This window comes from Bacillus rossius, chromosome 1, assembly GCF_032445375.1.
Source record: "Bacillus rossius redtenbacheri isolate Brsri chromosome 1, Brsri_v3, whole genome shotgun sequence".
NCBI lineage: Eukaryota > Metazoa > Arthropoda > Insecta > Phasmatodea > Bacillidae > Bacillus > Bacillus rossius.
Window position 1 is genome coordinate 283,857,107 of NC_086330.1, and position 15,541 is coordinate 283,872,647.

At 35.5% G+C, this 15,541-nt stretch overlaps 1 protein-coding gene across 8 annotated transcripts in view; it reads left to right on the forward strand.

Annotated features, from left to right (window-relative positions):
* Nucleotides 1-15,541, forward strand: part of LOC134527668 (tropomodulin) — a 268,206-nt gene that overhangs the window by 221,461 nt on the left and 31,204 nt on the right. For 3 of the 8 annotated variants that reach the window (XM_063360545.1, XM_063360551.1, XM_063360547.1), the window contains exons 2-6: nucleotides 1,975-2,127; nucleotides 3,228-3,395; nucleotides 5,926-6,049; nucleotides 11,801-12,021; nucleotides 13,568-13,819. In XM_063360545.1, the coding sequence (XP_063216615.1) occupies nucleotides 1,975-2,127; nucleotides 3,228-3,395; nucleotides 5,926-6,049; nucleotides 11,801-12,021; nucleotides 13,568-13,819 (918 nt within the window). Of the gene's footprint in view, nucleotides 1-954; nucleotides 1,079-1,133; nucleotides 1,152-1,974; nucleotides 2,128-3,227; nucleotides 3,396-5,925; nucleotides 6,050-11,800; nucleotides 12,022-13,567; nucleotides 13,820-15,541 lie in introns of those variants that run through there. The other 5 variants (XM_063360550.1, XM_063360548.1, XR_010074242.1 and 2 more) reach the window with 4 other exon arrangements.

Here is a 15,541-nt window from a genome sequence, read left to right on the forward strand (position 1 = left end):
TATCTGTCCAAATTTATTTTATGGAGAAAATTGGAATCCATTTTCTGTCCAATATGAGCACTCCAACTCTATTGTAAAAATAGTTTGAGAGAAAAGTTTATGGTTGAGGGCCTTAATTAAGATTATGTGAATTGAATAGATCATATGAAGTAAGTACGATGATGATGAGTCGTTTAAGTTCATTACCGGATGTCGTAAGCACAGGCAACACCACGGCGGTGACAGCTGTGACCTCCATATACTTGCCAAGATACAATGATTCTGCAGTGATTTAACATTGTCTTCTGCATAATGAAGGTAAAAGGGACATCACAAACACCCGATCCTGAAACCAGGGAGAATATTTCTTAATTCCTCTCTCGGCCGAGAATTGAAACTGGGCTCCTTGCCACACCAGCCAGGCACGCTAGTCGCTTGAGACAAGTGGGCGGACTGAAGTAATGATAAATATCATTTTAAACTATTTTATCTGATAAAGATAAGCTTTATAGCCATAGTTAGTTGTATTCAAATTACCATAAAACAAATCTCAACCGATTTCAGTAGCTGTATTAAATCAAAGATTCACAGTGACTTAGAGTAAATCATTTTTTTCAGAGGTTGGTTTCAAAACACTTTGAAAAGCCTGTATTTCGTACTAGCTCTGCGAAAATCTAACAGAACGGCTGCCCGGTATTTAAAAATCTTTGATTCATGAATGACACCACATGATAAATAAATCCCGCCAAAATGGCATCTTTCTCTGTTTACACATTAGTGGTTGCGCAATGCACCAATAACAGAAAAAAAAATTATATATTCATTTCCCTACCTATGCACATGATGAGAATAGCTCCAAAAAATTTAACATTTTTGTAGGTGTATAATCTTTGTTTGAGTCAAGGTTACCTTAAATTTTAATGGATCGAGCCCGTGGTAAAATCCAATGTTGGTAGCATCGTAGCAAATATTGAACGACAGAAGTAAGTTGTCTATGGTTGTGGGTGAAGTGGGCGTAACTACAAAGTGTTGTGTAAAAAGTGTCAACGTTGTAAGGCAGTCGGTTGAAACGAAATACGTTAGTTTAAATTATTTGAAGGTTTATTGCAATCACAGTCTGTATTTGTTTTGTTTTGTTTTGAGTTGAACTCAAACGTACTTGTTTGGGTCTGGTGAGTCACACCAGTGACCTAGAAATCTTCAGATGGGTGTTGGCTGATAATTATCGTCCCTTTTTAGAATATATATTAAAATACTACTTTAAATATGACTAAATTACGTTTAACTGAGTGATTTAGAACTGCTCTTAGTTTAAACGTAGCATCTGCTATCCTACATACATCGGAAGTTTTTTTTTATTTTGCGATAAAATATATTCTCGTAAGGCGTACGTGTCAATTTCCACAGCTTCCCTTAGTATATTTATTTTTTTTATTTTGAATTTTGCTCTCCACTTGACATACAAGTACAGACGGGTCACTTGTCTACCTGAAGTATTTTAGGCCTTTTTTATATGTAATTTCTCGTAAAGCAAGTGAAATGAGGAATAAAATACTGCAGGTAGATGGTTGCTGGTTTCTCTTCAGTTCCGGAAAACAAAATAGCACAGTTCTGTGATAAATAATTGGGAAGGGAGTAGGGAGTCAGAATTAAAAAGTTAACTTTGTCACTCCGAAGCATGATGTTGGAGATTATTTTATCGTTTATTTCATAGTACTCAAATATACTTAACTACTTTTATTAAACTTTGTTTTCCCCCAGAATAACAAATACTTTAATAATTTACAAAATTGTTTCAGAAGGATTTTAAAGGAAGAGGACTGTTGAGAGGGATTTAACGGGTAGATTGTGCCTGGTTTCCCATGTTAGAACCAGAAGTGTATATTACTTAATGTATTTTTAATAAAGTTTTGTGAATTTTTGTCTTTGCATGGTCTTGAATGCTACAATCTTCTTCAAATGTAGTCATTATTCCTGTAATTTTTTTTGTTGCAGACATCATCCACAACAAAAACAACCACCATGACGACACACCAGAAGCTGTACGGCAAAGACATCAGTGAATACGACAACATGGATGTGGACCAGTTGTTGTCACAGCTCTCGCCGGAGGAGATAGACATGCTGGCGAAAGAAGTAGACCCCGATGTGAGTGATGTTACGTAATTGAACTTAAGTCGGTATGCTAAGATGGGAATTTCTTTCAACGCTTCCATGGCGGCTGGTATGAAGAATTCTGTGGAAGTTTTAGCAGTCACTGGGCTGTTCTGTGGACTTTTTAGTTGGCCTGTTCTATGAATGGCAGTCACTAAGGTTTTTAGCTTTCTAACTGAGAAATCAGCACAGTCCTGCAGCTAGTAAACATATTTTGCATTAAATTTACTCATATTTATTTATATAATCTGAAAAATCCCTCAATCTGATGAGAATTGAACTCTATATCTTTTACGTCACAGGATGATAAAAATAAATAGGTATATAAAGATTTGTTAAAAAAATTTAATTAGGCCTACAAGTTCTTGTGTTCACCAGGTATTTGTAGACACCCTATTGAAACAAGTTTTAACAATTTAAAAAAAAATTATAATTCATGCCATTATAGCAAAAAATTTTGTTAAAATAGCTGCTGAGTTAAATTCTTGCGAAAAACTGAAAATCCCAAGCGCTTGGGGATCAATTTCCTGGATAAACTAAACTCTGTATGGCTCTGGACCTGGGATTGGAACCCGGTATCTCTGTAATAGGAGTCAAGCATTTTACCACTGCATCATCTAGCTTTTTGTGCCATTGAATGATAATATATAGATATGTATTTGGTACAATGTATTTGATACTGTTTTCAGCTTGAAACTTGATAAATGAAGTTAAAAGAAATGTTATTGTTCATTATTTATTCAAACTCCAATAAATAATATTGTATGTTGCAAAAAAAGTTTAGTAAAATACCTAATTATACATTAATATAAAATTATGTACGTAAGTTATAGATTATTTATACAAATGTGATGATTACATTAAAAATTACAGTGAACTAAATAAATACTAGAAGCATTATTAGTACCAGATAGTTGGAAAAAAAATTCTGAGAAAAACCAGCATGTAACCAGTATAACTCAAGTATCAAGGTTTAGATCAATGCTAAGTACTATGCTGTCGGAGTATCTTGTTTTAAAGTATGAGAAGTTTCACAGCTAGTATTGTGTTATAACACTTGTGTCACCGGTTTCCCCGGCGGCGGTTCACGGCAGGACCAGTTCCTGCCGCCATCGCAGCGCACAAGCTACTTGTGCGACAAATCGCCGACGGGGCCCCTGAACCGCAAGAAGCTCATCGAGCACATCAACCGGCAGGCGCTGGAGACGCCCGACCAGCCCGAGGCTAAGCCGTACGTCCCCGGCACCGTCCGCGGGAAGAAGGTGGGTCTCCGGTGCTGCTGATGCTTCTCATGGTCGTCGGAAGTTTCTGATTTCCCATGGTTCTGTATCACATATCCAAGTTTATACCATGATCCTGTATAATTGATCCTGTGGTACATGATGCTTGCTGTTTTAATTTAATGTGTCGAAAGATCCTGGACAAACTGAAATATCACTATACAACCAATGTTAGGAATTAAAAGAAATGTGCAATTTTGAATATTTATTTAATCTGATAATAAAATCGTAATTCATTGTTACATCGCAATACATCACAAAAACAGCGTGTTTTTAAAACTTAAACTATAGAGATAGCCTAGATATTGAGAACTGGTCCATGTCATTAAAAACATTTATATATTTTAAAAATTAGTGATAGAAATTGTGTTTATAAACTTTTCAAGTGTATCGATATAATTGAGTATATGTTACTGTATGTGTAATTTATTTGTATTATAAATTTTAACATTATTATTTAAGAAATAATAAAATTAAATATTAATATTAAACATTGAGCATATTTATTGATTTTTATTATTAATTAAAATTTATCTGTATTATTTTACTAAATTAAATAATTTTATACACATGTTTATATTAATATTGAATATTGAGTATTTACTAAAAAAATTTGTTTTGATTTAATTTATACTTTACAAGCATATTTATAATATCACTCCAGTCCTTTTATTATTTTATTTCTATTGAAATAAAATAAAAATAATCTATTGATTATTTCCATGCAAAATTAAAGTTAGTTTTTTACTACTCCAAGTAAGTACTATATATAACGTGCGTACATAAGTACACACACCCTCTTTTTTTCCCAATAGTAATATTACATGTTTTGTTTAGTAAAAAATTGTATGAGCTTGAGAAGTTAAGGGAAGGTCAGGGAAATTTTTTGTAGTTTTTGCTGGGCAATTTTTTATTTCCGGAAATGTGGCGGAAGGATCCTGAAAATTGATCTGTTGGTATTACTGAAGTGAATGTGTGGTTTTTTTTTTTTACTTTGGCCTTATAGACCTCAGTAGATCTTTCTATTTTTGGGCATTTCTTTTATTGAAGGTGTATTTCTGTAAATTTATAGTGATAGCTCTGGTGCATTTTTATGTTTCATCATAAATTGTGGCACAGTATATCTGCAAAACTTTATTTCAAGTGGTAATATTTTGCACAAGTAATAACAGCCATGAACACTTGTATGACATTTTAATCCTATTATATAACACTCAGCTATTAGAAAATGTTCAAAAAAAAATCCATCATAAAATTTGTGAAGCATCATAAAATGCAAGAAAGCTATTTGGGTAAATTTAAGGAATAAGACCAAAATACGTAAGTAAGAAAATAAAGTGACCAGCGAGGCATGGGTGGCAGAGCATTATGTGACGAACTGCAACAGTGTGGATGCAAACAAGTGTCAGTGGTGGCACTTGATGCTTGTGTGATCATGTAATGCTTATAATTTTATATTTATTTTCAGTAATTTACAAATTGGATTTTCAAAAACAGCATTTTACAGCACATTGCACACATTTTCAAAAGTTTTGGATTGGCCCTGTGTCCGATAGTTCTTTGTGTCCTATCTTAATACATAATGTTTGCAATTATGTGATGCTATCAATTTCGCCAAAGCTTTGTAATGCATATTACATCAAAACATCGTCAAAGAACAAAATAAGAGCTGTATAAAAAAAAGCTACACTATTAAAACAATACAGTTCTAATCTTGTATGAGGTAGATAATCAGTACCTATGTCATCAATTATTGATATATTCTTTTTTCATCTGAAAAGTATTGTTTAACCATCTTTTGTTAGCCTTTAAAAGATTTGGCTCACAACCAACCTAAACTCTCTGTCATATTACCTGAAGTTTATGTTTTACACATGAAAGACCAAAAACTATACAGCCATGCATTTATTTGCTAAGACATAAGAATTAGTTGTGATTGAGGTTTATTAAGTAGCTGAGATAAAAGCAAATCTCGGCATGTACAAGTTTATGGACATTCTGGCTCCTTGAACAACTTAAATTTTTTTTGTAATTATTGGATGTCAAAATTTAGCATATTATAGCAGAAATGGAAAGCTAAAGATGTCGGCTAGGTTCCAACACTATTTAGGCAGTTATATTTTATATTTTTTAATTTACCAAATCGAGCATCGTTAAAGCATTGAATAAGATTTATTGGAGGGTTTGAATGTAATAGTGACTGGCTGCTACAAATTTTCTCCTGTGAAGTTATTGGCATTTAGTTTTAAAATAATTTTTTGTAATGTGTACAACTGTAAATGTATTGCCAATAGACATTATATTGTAATTTTTGTAAATCTCTTAATGTGTGATGTATGCAAAATTTCAGTATTAAACTATAAAATATTGCAACGGCATAAAAACTTTTGATACAAATAAAGTGTCTTTAGGTCATTTCTCTTCCCTTGATGAGAAATTTAGCATTTATACAATGTGCTGTTTCGACGTGCCTCTAGCGACGGGCAGAGCTGACGACTTTTTGTGTTGCCAGTGGATTCCTCCGCCGCCATCCCTCCAAGAGAGGAACGCAGAGGAGCAGATAGCCATTGATCTCGGGGACGAGTATGAGACTGCGCTCACGTCCGCGTCCCAGGAGGAAATCATTGACCTTGCAGGTATGTGTGCACTACAGTGTTCTTGCATGTCGTCTCCAATGCATGAGTTTTTTTTTTTTTTTGTCAGTGTGAGAAGGTGCAGTGGTACTAGACTTGCATTTGGGAGAACTGTGGTTCGAATCCCAATACATCCATCTTGATTTCGGCTTTGCACTGTTTCCTGAAATCTCGCTCCACGGTCAAATTATGGGATCTGGTTTCTTCTTCAATATCCATGCCATGTGTAATTGTGTGTTACTGTCTCTAGTTATGTTCAATCCAAATATTAAAAGAATGTTTTAAAATTTTTAAGTTCACCAATAAACTTATAAACATAGTTTTATAGAAGCTCTGTAGGGTGTCCATATTCTAAAGTCATGGTGGATCAGAGACGTTGAATTGGCCAGGGAATTTACTTGAAATCCTGGAAAAGTTGAGGAAATTCTCCAATAATGTTATTGGAGGGCAAAATGTCATGGAAAAGTCATGGAAATTCTCCAATGATGTTATTAGTAGGGCCTGGAATTTTTCGCGATTGCGAATTTTGCGAAAATTTGCATGAAAACGCGAAAAGTAAGTACATTCGCGAAAACCACAACATTTCTATATTACACTGCGAATATATCCCCGAAAAGTACCATTATTTGCAGATCACTAATATTCACGCAAGGTTAAAGTATCCTTTAACCCAAGTCTTGTGTATCAGCATAATTACCTTATTTTTACATAAGCCGTGTTCGTGTATGGTTTTGATGCTCAAAATTGATCTCGGGTATAGTTCGCACTGTTTCTTCTCATTTGTGCGCCGGGGTTTGTTCAAGTGGCAACCCCGTGTTCCTCCACTCCATTATGCCAATACCGTATTTATTGAATGCAAGCAAACTCAAACTTTTGCACTCTATGAAAAATAAAAATAATATGATGCCAAATTCTAAACTACCGTGCACACTTGGCCGGATATGAGAACGTGTTATTTGTATTTTGCGAATAGTGTATAAAAAAATAATATCAAAGCAAAAGAATAACCTAATATCTTGTATTTATCCAAGTTGCGTCATATATGGTAAAATGTAAACAAAACAAACCTGGTTTGTCCAGGTTAGCCAACATAGCTTCTACTAACTTCTCACGTAAGCGAATGCTTCCTTAACGAAGATCATACATTTCCCAGACTGTGAGAAGTTTTGTTTTGTGTAAAGCTAAACACATATGTTAGCGGCTAACAAATTTATCTTACCGTAGTTCTTTATTTTGTGTAACTTCGTAAATAGCAAGAGAATAAGCAAATAATGATTTTGCAGGTACGAAATTAGTCTGCGCAGCGAGACTGGGAGTGTGCGGGCATGCGTGACTTATCGTACAGCCAGCATCTGTTGTTGACGTCACGAGCCGCGACAGTGTTCCCAACGTAGTGGCATTCCACTGCTGATATTTATTCGCGTGCCAAGTTTAGTTGATTGTTTTCGTAACAGCCTGTATGTAGTATGTTGCAACATATTTCTGTCTAGAGTTTGAAAATAAGCAAATAATGATTTTGCAGGTACGAAATTAGTCTGCGCAGCGAGACTGGGAGTGTGCGGGCATGCGTGACTTATCGTACAGCCAGCATCTGTTGTTGACGTCACGAGCCGCGACAGCGTTCCCAACGTAGTGGCATTCCACTGCTGATATTTATTCGCGTGCCAAGTTTAGTTGATTGTTTTCGTAACAGCCTGTATGTAGTATGTTGCAACATATTTCTGTCTAGAGTTTGAAAATGCCGAATAATACTTTGAGTGCTCGAGACTGAGCATATCAGTATCAGAAACATGGGTTTTATTGTACTGACAATAGCACAGTGATGTGCAAATTTTGCAACTGTAAAGTTTCATGGGAAAGAAAAGATTCCATTGACAAACGCCTAAAGTCGGCTAAGCATGTGGCATCGGCAGCCGAAAAAAAAAAAGAAAATTTGAAGTTGCAAACATCTATAGCAACGTGTTTATGTAGTGTAGAAATTAGGAAAAAAAACTGTGGAGCATTTGGGTAAACGTTTGACTGAAACATTTGTGAAAGCCAACATTCCACTAGAGAAACTGGAAAATGAACACATGAAGAAGTTCATGAACGAATTCATAGAAGGTAGGTAGTTATTTCTTCTTTTTACTACTTATTGAAATTGTGATAAAATCAATTATCCCGGTGTATGTATCCACATTATTTCATAAAAGTATATTTTAAAAAGTTTTTACCATACTATAAAATATTTTTTTAAAAAAGTAGGCCATAACATGCAACCCTTTAATTTTTTATAGGAGCAGGTGATTTTCCATGCACAAAAGTGTTGCGTGAGAAATACCTTCTGGAAATTAGAACTGAGAGGGAGGAAAACATGAAAGCCAAACTTTTAGGGAAGCAAGATTGCTGTGTTGTGTGACGAGACTACCGACAAACGAGGTAGCTGTGTATTTGTTATTCTTTTTAAGATAATTGAAGCTTCTGACTCCATTGAAACTGTCATGGCTGATATTCATAAACTTGAAACAGCAGATGCAAAGAGTTGTACTCAAGCAATTCTTGATACACTCAAGAAATTTGACATAAGTTTTGATAATGTTTAAGCATTAACTTCTGATTCTGCCAGGTATATGGTCAGGTGCTTTGGTACACTCACAAACATCATGGCGGACCATGTAGTTGTTCAGTGTTGGGCACACAAATTAAATTTGGTGATGAATGTACTTGGAAAGCACTTGCCAGAACTTCAAAAATCAAAATGCAACATCTAAGGTGAAGTTAGCATTTCTGAACACCAGGAAAAGGAAATATCTCTACAAGCAGTTCCTAGGTGATAAGTATCCTGGCAAGAACACTCCCCTTTTTCCTATTCCAGTGTTGACACGTTGGTCATCCTGGTATGAATCAGTTACATACATTGCTGACTATTTCATTGACATTGTTGAGTTCATGAAAATGGAAGAAGTTGCATCAGTGAGTAATTCTGGCATTGAGTTTTTAACACAATCTTCAAAAGATCATATCATCAAAATTGTAAATATCCAAGCTGTGTTTGTTAAAGAAATCGGGAGAGATTTAGTTGACCTTATAAAATTGTTGGAAAGGGTCTTCGTACCCATTCTCTCATGTTATTTATGGCAAACTTTGCAAACTTGACCAAACCCTACAACTAGCTGAAGCTGGAAGTTTTGGTGAAGCAACAAAAGAAAATTTGATGACCTGTGAGAAAGATATTCTTAAAGCACAAATCAAATCAGATTTAGTTACAGCATCCTCACATGCATCAACCAAGCTACTGTCTCTGAAAGCAAGTGATCCAGCACGAAACTTTTATGAAAAGCTCAGTGTTTTTGATCCAACAGAGATTATCCAAGCTAGTACCCTATTTCACCAACACTTGGAAAAAGACTCAAGAAGATCTTCTTGCTCTCACATCTGGATGAAAATTTGTTGCTTCAAGGCTACACTGAACTACAGTCTGCTGTCAAAAAACATGTGCGAGAAGAAGATAGTGCTGTAAATATTGTGTCAGTTTTAATGGGACTGTCTTTAAACCATTCAGAATTTGCAAAGGGTATACTTAAGTCCACCTGGCTTCTGTGTGCAAATGCAGACAGCGAAAGGTTTTTTTCAAAGTATAACACTGTTCTTTCTGATCATCGCCACAGCTCTCTCAGGAAAACTTACAATTACTAAGTTAAATGTGTTTTGAAGTATAAAAGATTGTAAAGTACTCTGCTTGAACACTGTGTTTTCTATAGTTTGCACATATGTATGAATTTTTTTTTTAAATGTCTGTTTTGTGTAACTGTTTTGGATTTAATTGGCTGTTATTATGCATATTAGTCTATTCCTTGTATACATGGATTGTTTATTAAATAAGTAAACTATTATATTCAATAACTGCAAAATTTAGTCAACATTTAAAATACCGGTAAAATTTCCATTGCATAATGAAAATACCGACTTTAAACCACCGCTTTTCTGATTTGAAAGTATCGTTTTTTGCATACTGAAAACACCGAAATTTTCCAGGCCCTAGTTATTAGAGGGCAAAATGTCATGCTCTAGTCTACTATCACCCAGACTGTGGTGTGTGTGTGTGTATACATTTTTTTTCCAGATTGTTTTTTAGTGCATAGTCATACAAATATAAAATTGTGTATGCAAGTTTCTATTAAATGTAAAATAAAATTAAGAAAGTTGAGAAAATATTGAAGTTTATGTCAGGGAAAAGTCAGGGTAATGCAAATGTTATTACTAGGGATGGACCAATCAAATCCTCAAATACCATCAAATCCCTAGTATTTGAAGAAAAATATTAGAGGAAACAAAGTAAATTAAAAAAATTTTCACTGATAACCTCTGAAGTTTACTACGTCTATTTTTTCTTCATACTTATCCTGTTACACTCTCCACTTTAACGTGTGATCATATAAATAAAACTATAATATGTATTGATTTCTGGAAACTTAGTTTGTGAAACAACCATTTAAAGTGTAGAATGTTTCAACACTATACATAGTGACACCTATATTCAGATTCGAGGGGTATATTCAAGGTACTCTCTGGGATTCGAATTGTAAATTTGGATCTGAGGAAATTGGGATTTGATCCGTCACTAGTACCTAATTACAGGTTTGTGTGGACTGCTCTGACAAGACAGTAGTTTTGATTGGTGGAACAGTGGGTTGTTTTTCTCGCTTACTGTCTTGACAGCAAAGTCATTAGAGACATGTACTTAGCCTCGTAGGTCACTGAAATTGGAAAAGGAGTGAATGCATAAACGGGCTTGATATCAAGGTCATTAGACACGCTGATGGTTGATGAGAATCGACGGAGTAGGTGGGTGTGAGAAAACATAAGAAACCCATTGGATTACGGCAATGTGCGTCACTTTTTTCACTTGTGAAGAATCCAGGATCCACGTTGTCGTGAATGAAACTCAGATTGCCTCGGTGGGAGGCAATAGATCTGACCCTTGACCACCATGACACATACTGGGGAAGGAGTGGACAGTGGCTTCACAGTGACTGACCTCGTGATGCCATGGACAGCCGGACGGAGACCATGAGTCCTGTGTTTTACCATGCGTCACCTGGCTTCATGGAACGGTGCTCACGTTGCTTGGTGATTGTGATCCGACAAGTAGGCTCTTTCGAGTAATCACATCCATTGAATTTTAGGATTCTCCCTCCCATTTATCCTGTTCACTCGCCCACCCACTCTTGTCAGATCGTCCGTTTGGTGGCTACTGCCTCATGTAATATGACTCCCGATGAAAAGGAAGCAATGGAAAACCTACTAAAAAATTTCAGTATTTAACCCAGCTAGTCAAACATTTTGCTCAAACAAACTTAAGAGGGCTCTTTTTGTCATTTCTTTTAATTTCTTAAATTTTTACTATGTAATTGAAAAACCAATTTTCAATTAATATTATTGGTTGTACTACCAAAATTATTTATTATTTTATTTGTGCGTAAAAAAATGTTGTTAGCCAAAAGATATTGTGATTTTTCTGTGTTATTTGCCAAAAATTGGTTGTAACTTTTGAAATATTGTCTCTTGTCATCATGGGAGTGCTAACCCGACCTTCTTTGTGCAAATTATTTTGCACTTCTTTCCCTCAACCCCTTTTCCACCACCCAGGGGAGGAGGGTGTTTGCACCCCCCAATTTTGGGCGATCTCTGCAGATCTTGATTCCTTCTACCAAGATCAAGTTATGACAAAAGTTTACCTTTCCTGTATGGGTGTGTGTGTGTGTCGCTGTGCAGCCATCCTGGGGTTCCATTCGATGATGAACCAGGACCAGTACCACGCGTCGCTGCTCAACAAGGGCCAGCCGGTAGGACTGGGCTGGGACGGCATCACCAAGGCATCGCAGCCCAAGCCGTTCCCGGCGGACCCACCCAACACCACTGACCCCGACGCCACCATCCAGCAGGTCAAGGACGATGACCACACCCTCACCGACCTCAACTGGAACAACATCAAGGTTGGTCAGGGTCTCACAGAACTCAGGCAATTTTAATTGGTCTTCAAAATCAGGAAAAAACAATATCTTTGTACAAACAAAGTAACAGTGATTTTTTTTGTGGTGTTTAGTATCTAAATATTTTAGATGTGATAAATGAATGTATTTAATTTGAAGTTTATACATTGTTCATCATTTCTCCATCGTTAATAATCAGTATCTTATTATTACTGACATTTACTAAAAATACGGTCTTAAAAGTAAAGCTGTACCGAATCACAAAATTTTGTCCATATGCCGATACAACTGTTGCAGGATAAAATAACATTTTGGTTAAAATGTTTTTATTTTTTTATTAAATTACCCAAAAAACTCATTCTAAGAAAAGCATGAAATGCAAATACACATGTATTTTATTCTGCAAGCAAAACATAACCTCTCTTTTTTAATTCATATTTTTTGCTTATTTCATTTGTTTGTTAATAACCTGTTAGTTGCTTATTTGAACATGAATTAACGTATGGAGTTTGGAAAATTTAATTATTTAATACTTAATTATATAAAATTAGAGTATTTAATAATAGGTAACTATGAAATATAGTGATTCAGAAAATACGAAGTTTAAAAAATGAATTTAAAATGTGCAAAATTGTGAGCTGTACATGTTTACAATTCAAGAACGGGAATTCTAATACCATCGTAATGTGTGTGGTGGCGAAAATTTTCGGTACCAAATATTTACATAAATGGAAATGCATTTCATGTGGTTGCTTTGCATATGAAATGGTAAAAGTAATTTACGTTATGTGAAGTTTTAAATTATTTGGTTATTGTTTTTTATTTAATTTTAAAAACTTTACATAAGTTAGCTAAAAAATGGTCTTCATCACGACTATATGAACATTTCTTTGCAGTTCAAGCAGTTGGTATTTCCCATTGTTTGTAGTGGTAGCCATGCTCTAAATAAAGCACGTTTTTGTTCTTATCTAATATTACCTTGCTGGTAATATGTTTATTTATGAGGTATTATAAAAAGTGTGTAGTAGTACAAAAAGTGAAAAGGGTACTGAAGAATTTTTAGGTTATGACAGGTACTTTAATTTTTCAAATATATCAGCCAAAAATCAACAAGTGTAGCGTCAATTGGCAGAAATGCAGATTCAACTAAATATCGACAAAATTTGCTTCCACTGATTTGTATTGGCACAGCTTTACTAAAAAGCAAATAACTGTGTGTTAATTTGAAGCACAGAAAAATATCTATGCTAATAAAGATTGCAAGCGTTGGCCAGGAGTGTACGCATATGTATTTTGGGGGGAGGGCAGATAGCAACACTTTGATTGCTGTTTGTTTTCAAATTTTTTACATGTTTTGGGGAAAATGATGGATTTTATAAAATTGCGTACACTGTGCCTTTTGCTGCCTTTGTCTGAAGTTTGTTTGCTTCAAGGACATAGCCGCGTCGAGGTGGAAGGTTTCACGTAAGTTTTAGTCGATGTTGCTGTTGCCATCATCAGGATAGTTTCCTCCAGTAGGTGATGGTGGCGGGGCCGGGTGTTTTCCCAGAACGTATCGGAGGAGAAGTTCGTGCAGCTAATGGAGGCTCTGCCAGCAAACACGCACCTCGAGACGCTCAGCCTTGCCAACACGGGCATGACCGATGCCATGGCCCTCAAGCTGGCTGAAGCCCTCGAGAGCAACAACACGCTGCGGGTGGTGAATGTGGAGACCAACTTCATCAGTCCCGCTGTCGTGGTGAGGCTGGTCAAGTCCCTGCTGGCCACCAAAACTATTGAGGAGTTCCGGGCCTCCAACCAGGTGCGTCAATGCTTTCGACAAAGAAAATTATTTTTTACTTTTTTTTTTGTTTATATACTTATAAGTTTTAAGTGAAAGAAATCTAGTGTTTTGCATAATAAATAAGTACAGTGAAACTCTGTTAAGATGTTTTTCAAGGGAGGGTCTAAAAAAACTACTTAGCCAGGAAAACGTCTTAGAAGTTTACTAATAGTATAATTGAACAAATTTACAAATGGTAACAATTTATTATGAAAAATAGGGTCAAAGGCTATATAACAAAACAAAGATTAAATTTCTTATTGGAAGAAACTCATAACTTGCATATATATGTGTTGAATAATAAATGTCTCTATGAAAAAAGTAGTATAATACATATTCTAAATTAAATTTTCAATGTGCCAGACACTTTGCCAAATATTGTCTGACACATTATCAGTTCCTTGAATGAAGTCCCACAGTCCTTTCAGATGCACTAAGGCATCAGAACAGGTTGGTTTTGGTGGTGCTCTTACTTCACTTTCCTCATCCTCTTCATCTTCGTCATTGTCTTCTACTGCCACCATGTCATTGTTACTGCTGCTTGCCATCGCTTCAGCACCCTGAGGCTCACAAGGCAAGACGTCAATGTCAGCTTCAACATAGTCATCCATACATTATTGCAGGGCTCCCACTGATATTGAATTCCAAATTCTAAAAAACACACTCAAAAATCCTGAAAAATCCTAAAAATTGCATTGTTAACATCCTGAAAAATCCTAATGGCGTAAATCATAAATAAATGTAGGCAATTTCATTAATTTCAAATTATATTTCTATCGTAGCAAATAAAACATTGCAAAGACAAAAAAATCTACTTACATCCATGAAAATTGTTTTGATAATTTCAAAAGAAAACACGTCCACATAGGTTCATAGGTCAAATGCTAATATTTGTCTCAAAAATCAGATAAATAAATATATCAATAAAATTTACACTCAAAAGAAACAGTTTGTCACTATTAGGAAATGTTATTCAATACTGTTCAGTTAAGTAATGCAACAATTTAAGTACCTCCCTTTTTTAATTTTCTTGCTTTCTTCCTCATCTGAGGCGTAGGCTTAAATTCACTTTCATTCTTCCTAAAAGAAGCTTGCATTAAAGCATTCAGCATTGGCGACTGCAACGATGATCTGTGTGATGTCTTTATTAGTTTCAGCTTACTAAATGCCCTCTCTACACTTGCATTACTATGCAGGAGTATCATCATTGATTTCGCTAACTTGCAGAGTGTTGGGAAATGCAGTTTACCATTCTCTTCATACTTTGACACTTCGTGCCAAAAAACATCAATAGTATCTGATAGCTGCACATCCGATACAGCTATGTCCCAAAGTGTATATGCAAAATATTCTTCATTCAAAGCATTCCATTCTTCTGCTGAAATCACATTTGGGAAAGCTTTGGCCAGGAGTTCCACCTTCTCCCAATCCCCACACTGTTTGTTTGCAAGGTCATAGATATCTATGGTCCGGATAATGTGATCATTGAGTGGCAGGAGGCGATACTGTTCCTTTGTACCAGTTTCATAAAACTTACGTACATTGAGGAAAAATTCAACTTTTTCATATCTGGTTTTCTGTTAAAAAAATTCTGTGTTGCATGGCCAATAAAAATGGAAGAATCAGAAAGCTGGTTTGATTGTTGCATTGTTGGAAATCAATAGTAGTCAAATCACTTTTCTGTATCACAGAAAACTGAAC